At 39.4% G+C, this 7,147-nt stretch overlaps 1 protein-coding gene across 7 annotated transcripts in view; it reads right to left on the bottom strand.

The window, feature by feature from the left end:
* LOC116672846 (chloride channel protein 2) overlaps nucleotides 1-7,147 on the bottom strand; it is a 162,668-nt gene that overhangs the window by 33,725 nt on the left and 121,796 nt on the right. For all 7 annotated transcript variants that reach the window (XM_032504801.1, XM_032504810.1, XM_032504827.1 and 4 more), the window contains 2 exons: nucleotides 3,778-3,911; nucleotides 1,012-1,202 (listed from right to left, as the gene is read on the bottom strand). In XM_032504801.1, coding sequence (XP_032360692.1) covers nucleotides 1,012-1,202; nucleotides 3,778-3,911 — 325 coding nt within the window. The remainder of the gene's footprint in view (nucleotides 1-1,011; nucleotides 1,203-3,777; nucleotides 3,912-7,147) is intronic.

Below are 7,147 nucleotides of genomic sequence, written 5' to 3'. Positions count from 1 at the left end.
CACACACACACACACACACACACACACACAGAATACATCTCACACTTTTACCGTCGTTCTTATTCCAAACTTCTCTTTCACTGCAGATTAATGACTCTGAAATTACAGACCCTGTAATGTGTGTCATGTTAAAGTTATTCTTCTCTTCTGTCTTTCTTTTCCCTAAAATATCGTTCTAAATTGTTACTGTCAAACCATAAAAGTTCAGGTAAACTAGTATTTGATGTGTTCGTCTAATAGATGTTGAAAAGGGAGGATGTCACAAAGAATCCAGCTGCATAAAAAAATGTTACTCTTACAAAGTTAGTGTTAGCCATGCTAGTGGGCTTTATGGCTAGCAGCCGTTTGATCAGTCGGCCACTTCTGCCCAGACTGAAATATCTTAACAACTATTGGACGTAGTGTCTTAACATTTGGTACAGACAATAATGTCCCCTCAGAATAAACTGTAACTTCACTCTGGTGATTCCTTAACTTTGCGTTTAGCGCCATCATAAGGTCAACATTTTAATTTGACCTTTTTATTTTATGACTAAAAATCTGCACAACTAAAACATTACCATCCTCCTCAATTAAGCAAATGTTATTAAACTGACTAGATGGGAAACGATATAAAGATCATCAGCCCAAAGCACCGCTGGGTCTATGTGTCTCACAGGGCAATTAGCGTGGCTGTAGACTCTAAGTCTTGTTTTAGTACATCCACATTTACTTTAGTTAGATTAAGCATGTGGAGAAGGCTTTTTAGTCAGTCTAACTTGCCAATCAGTGGTGAAGTTTGAGATTATGGGGGTGGTGCTCATTTCCTTGTTTTTTTTTTTAGTCATAGTGACCTTACTGCTCATGCAGAACTCTGCAGCAGCTTTTCTTCACCTTTTGAAACAAAACGCTTAATGTTACATTTTGAAGGCATTTCTACCTATGGATTTGAAAATATATCAACTGAAGAAATGAGAAAGCTTTGAATGGCAGGAAATATTTTTGACATCTCTGTCCACTGTGACCTCTGACCTGGAAGCGGACCTCCTGACTGGCCCGCTGGCTGATGTTCTCGCTGCTAACGTTTGACACGACCGACAGGCGTTTCTTTTCCTCAAGGGCTCGTTCCCTGATGTACTCTAGTCGTCTGTGGCGGCCGAGCTGCAGGGAGAGCAGCGCCTGGAGCTGGGCTCGCTCGATGGAGCCCAACAGGATCATGGACTCTGGTAGAAGAGACAGAGAAAAGAGGTAAGAAGAAGAAGAATAGGGAGAAGGAAGAAAATGGATGTAGAGCAGTTTTGGGGAAGATACAGGTATAGAGAAAAATAAGATATGGGAGTTAAGAAGAGGAAGGAAATAGAGAAGTCCAAGGAGGATGAAAAGAGACAGTAAAACGTGTTTTTGGGGAGAAGAGTAACACTGCATGAGATTACAAACACATGTTGCGGCATTGCAGAGAGCTCAGCTTAGTTACATAACAAGAGCCCCAGAATGCAGTGGATGTGTATTAACTAGTGTGTGTATGTGTGTGTGTGTGGGGGGTAGCAGCTTGCTTGCTTTAAGTAATTGCCTTTGTGACAGTACGTGCTGATTATGTATTTGGTTAAATGCCGCAGCTAATTGTTCCTGCACGATTGCATAATTGAGACAGCGCTGGAATACCAAATTTGTACTTCAGTGAGGTGGTGAGTTCAGTGGCATCAACAAGCAGTGCCAAGAAAAAAATGTCAATCAATCAATCAATCACTTTAATGAGCATGCCACTGAGGTCGATGGGAATTTGTTTTTGGTAGAGACTGGAAGGGACGCTCAATCCAACAACATCTGCAACATCAAACACTGACATCAATATTACATCAGACACAGAGATCAGCACACTGTATTCACATGGTATACCACCGTAACACAATTATTTTTTTATTGTTGTTTTCACACTGTCTGGTGATTACTTAGGACAATACAATACTTTCTACTTCTTCCTATTGTAAAACATTAAAGCTACAGTTTGGGGAGCATTATAGTGGCAATCCAGTTGGCAATTGTAACATCTATCCAAGTTGAACTTTCAAAAAATTACAAGCTTAATAAAATGGCAGAAACGTTTGTTTCCCCCTTGTTGATTTAGTATTTCCTTTGATGTAATTAAACAATGTGATAGGGGGCAGCACTGTTTGGCTTTCTCAAAATCATTTCTTTACATGTATATGAGGGTTAAAGGCAGTGTTAGGAAAGTTACTTTGAAAAAGTAATTAGTTACAGTTACTTCTTACAAAAAGTAACTAAATTAGATACTCAGTTACAAATTATAAAAGTAACTAGTTACTTCAGAAAGTAACTAATGCGTTATTTTCAAGTACATTTTTAAATGCTCAAATGTGACCCCACCTCCACCCCTCTTTAGCGGAACATAAAATACATGTGCATGTTCAATTATTTATGATAAATCTTAATATTTTAATGAAATGGACACTTAATACAATACATTACAAAAAATTATAAATTTCAAAGTGAGACTAGCCTCCAATCAAATGCAATGTACATAGATATTATGTCTAGTGGATCAATACAAATAACAACATGGATGTTTTGGAACTTTCGATATTTATTACCCCTCAACAGGCCACAACTGGGCAAAATTAAATAATGGTTGTTAAGCACTATAGCAAAAATAAATAAATATATACACTCTTTGTAGTGAAAATAATGTAAGTGGCCTGATGTTTATACTTTTTTACTGGTGTGTGCGTCAAGCCGGCGAGTGTATGTGTGTGTGTGTGTGTGTGTGTGTCTATGTGTGCGTGTGTGTATGTGTGTGTTAGAGCAAGGGCAAAGTGAGAAAATGACAGCAATTAGCTTCGGAGCCACTCTAGAGTCATAGTGCCATTGTTTGCTGACCATGGTGGGAAATCTTTAGCAGGAGAAGTTACCGCCCCCCTTTGATTTCATAACGCCATACCGGTCTCTTGTTGACTGACTCACTTGTATTGTTCGTCGTGTCCAATTATGCGTGCTTTTGAACACCCGCCCAACTCTACCTCTGATTGGCTTACTATGAAATTTTACTCAACCTCAGCCAATTGTCTGCCTTTATTCGCTTGTCTCGGGCACTGCCCACTAACCAAAAAAGAAAAAAAGTCTTTGCCTCTCGGCTCAGAGATCAAGTTGGTCTGATGAAAAAAACCTCCTTAAATTATAGCAACAAGCCACATTTTTCGGCAGTAACGGTAACAGCGTTATTAAGATGGGAAGAGTAATCAATTAGATTACTCGGTACTGAAAAAAGTATTTATAACGCCGTTATTCCCATCACTGGTTAAAGGTCAAATCTGACACAATTATAGTTAAAGAGGTGGAACACAAAGTATCTTTGACTGTGGAGGTTTGACGTTCTAATATTTTCTCAAACTGCATTACACATTAAGCACTAGCACTGTATACAGCCACTTATTGTGGAGAAAAAGTGAAGCCCTGAATAGTTGAAAACAACTTTATTTTGGGGTTGAAGCTGCATCATGAGATATTTTATGGCGACGTGGGAAAGCAACCAAGCTGTAAACACAACACTGACAAAGTATGACCTTATAAAGTTGTCTTGGGGATTTGCTTATTTAAACATCCAGCAGACATAAAGATGTCACTAGCATAACTTTGGAAAACCTTGGTTTTTGCACCTGGCAAATGTAAGTCCAATTATAACTCTCCTTTAAGCTCTACTTTGGTCTCCGCCAACTCCAAAGAGAAATATCTGGTTGTCTAACTTTTCCCACTGCAGAGCATAGACATGTGTTTGTGCCTCACCGGTTGATTCCACCAGTGCCAGAGTCTTGAGGTGACCCGTCAGTAGGACATTATGCAGGTCTCTGTAGCTGCAGTTGAGTGTGATGTACCGCACGTCCCGCACCATGATGTCCTCCACACGAATATTATACTTCCTGAGAAGAGAAAACGGAAAGAGAAAATGAATTTGAGGAGGAAGATGAGAGGTAGAAGGATGGATCCATTAAAGAAGCAAATATTTCCCTGATTAGCCCAAACATATACGATGCTGACTTTTGAAAATTGACAGTGATGGTAATGCTTTGGTGATACTTTTTGCTGATAAATTATGATGCTACTAAAGTCAGTGAACTACAATTTCAGCTTGGTAATTGCAGTTTTCATAAAAAAGCCACTCTTCTTTATAGCCAGCGCTGACAACATCCTTTCTTAAGCTGGCCGGTCGATTCAATAACACCATACACTGTAGACACTTCATTCAGATGTTAGCGATGATTGGCCAAGTGTAAAGTAGTGGGAAGCGGGTGACATTGTATGAGGAGATCTTGCCTCAGTAGAATCGTATTCCCCGGTACACCAGTCATAAACACTCAGCCTTCTCTTCCTGTCTGAGCTTGCCAAAACCTGCAAACATGACAGCAGCCACTCCATGGTTTTGGCTGCCAAGCCCTGCAGTCATGCCAGGACACAGACTCGGGACACTTCAAGACTGCTTCTTGTCAATGCACTAAATGCACTGACCTCTTTTGGAATATAAAGTTAATTTGATGACCATCCACCTCCATCTCCTCTTCAATACAACAGATCACAAAGTTGATCTAGGCCTATATACAACAACAGGAAATGGCACAAACAGAATGCTATGCTACAACAAAACCTAATCTATAGGTCCTAACTTGGTGCTGCAATACAACACTAGATAATATATTAAATGCTCCCTATTAACAGTGTTAAAGGTTCAGTTCACCCAAATTACCCAAATTATAGAATAATCTTATTTTAACTGTGTGTGTAGCCTATTAATGGGATGTATGTAATAAAAGGAGGCTTGTAATGAACCAAAGAAAATATGATCATATCCTGTAGCTTTGCGGACAGACAGACACAGAGACAGAGTGGTGTTATGTAATTGTTCCCACATGTTTTAAAATGCCACTCCAATGCTGACGATGGATCAGTCAAGAGACATGAAAAGAGACTGGTCTGAATAAAAGGGTGGAAGAGGTTTAATATGTGCTACCGGGTATGATTAGAGAGTGGGTAAAAGCATGCCTGTATTGGAAATATATATGTGATCTGTGTGTGTGTGTGTGTGTGTGTGTGTGTGTGTGTGTGTGTGTGTGTGTGTGTTCATATCTGCAAAAAGCTATAGTGTTGGGAGTAAAGTGTTACAAAAGTAACTCAATTACAGTAATATATTCCTTTTTGCTGTAACGCGGTGAAAGTAATGCAAAAGTAATGCAAAAGTAACGTAATGCATTACAATTCAGAGACAGTAATATTGTAATATAACTTATTACTCTCAAATGACAGTAACTAGTAATCTATAATGTATTACATTTTGGAAGTAACTTGCCCAATACTGAAAAGATATACATAAATAAAAGAATTCTCTTCATGTCCGTGTGGCTGTATAAATATACATGCCATTGTACGTGAGCAACAAACATCAGGTGCTACACATGTGCCCCTGTGTGTGTGTGTGTGTGTGTGTGTGTGTATATGGTTGCGTGGGTGTAAGATGAATAATATGAGGGGCCATCTGTGACATGATTCACAATAACTTTACAGACATACAAGTGAAATGCTCTAAGGCACACTACTGAAATGCTTTCATATAAGCTACTGAAATTTTATATTCTCACATACTATACTGAAACCTCACACACAACTAAAACACTCTCATAAACATTACTGAAATACTCACACGCTATACCAAAACACTCTCACATTCACTACTGAAACGCTCTCATATACACAACTGAAACAGGATTTCACTTAAAATAGTGTATTTGGGAACGTTTCAGAAGAGCGTTTCAGTATTGCGTGAGAGAGCCTTTCAGTTGTGTGTGTGAGGTTTCAGTATAGTATGTGAGAGTATGATGTTTCAGTAGGGTGCATGAAAACATTTCAGTAGAGTGTGTGAAAGCATGTCACTTATTTGTGTGGAAGTTAATTGTCAATAATGTCCCAGATGACCCCTCATAGAATAACTTCCACTTTTGATTAAAAAACACATTCAGATAGGAGGGGGCTTATGCTGCCTATAGTCTAAACCCCGCCCCGCCACCCCCCCCCCCCCCCCCCCCCCCCCCCCCCCCCCCACCGCGCTCAAGATGCTCCAGTAATAAACACACAAACACACACAAACACACACACACACACACACACACACACACACACACACACACACACACAAAGTCCTGGTGATGGAAACTAGTGTGAGAGGCAGAATGGATAAAGAAAAAGTTAGTGAAGTATGGAAGGAAGAAGGAGCTTTCTGCATCGTGACTCAAGTTCACACACAACACACACTTTCTCAATCAAATTTTGGTCCTGGGCAACTTTTAACATTTGGTAACTTTGTATTTATGATTATGTAGAAATTATTTGATTGTTTGTTGATGATTGATGATCATCACATGTTGTAATGACATACCAACAAACAGAGGATTTTTTTCACGTTTTCCTGATTAAATTTCTGATTAAATTCACTTGAATGTGCTTCACTCCTTAATATTATGTGAAGTAACAAAAGTTGTATTCCTCACTTTTTGTCAAAAGCTGGCGCCTCCATTACTCACAATGCAATGCTAACCGTTTGGTGGGGATTCAGATGCATTATCCTAGTAGCTAGTCAAGCTGCTAGCCTCAAGCAGAGATAAGAAGCATGCTACAGACATCTGGTAAGCTCACTTCTTAACTTTTTCACATGCAGTTGCACTCCTAAAGACCTATAGCTAAACTTTGATGTCTATCATCGTTGGAGTTTTTCTTCAACAATGTAAGGACATTTTTAATCTCCATACCAGAGTCCTGCATGAGTTCAGTTTACATACCCATAACAACATACCCTCAGTACAAGAACCAGCACCGCTCAGTACAAGAATGAGTCTGTTAACGCAAGAAATGAGTATGTACCTGAGGCTACTGATGATGGCAAATTTGTTGTTTATTAAAAGGATCCCCATTAGCTAATGCCATAGCAGTCAGCTACTCTTCCTGGGGTCCATACTACACACACATTACATACCCATTACATAACAGACATCCCATTCCAAAAATACATGTAAAATCACATCTAAATGCATTAGACTTATCACGGTCACATACATACACATGTGTTGTACACCCGCGAAAACACACACACACACACACACACACACACACA

This window comes from Etheostoma spectabile, chromosome 3 (assembly GCF_008692095.1).
Source record: "Etheostoma spectabile isolate EspeVRDwgs_2016 chromosome 3, UIUC_Espe_1.0, whole genome shotgun sequence".
Classification (NCBI taxonomy): Eukaryota; Metazoa; Chordata; class Actinopteri; order Perciformes; family Percidae; genus Etheostoma; species Etheostoma spectabile.
This window is presented reverse-complemented; position numbering and strand designations above follow the sequence as displayed.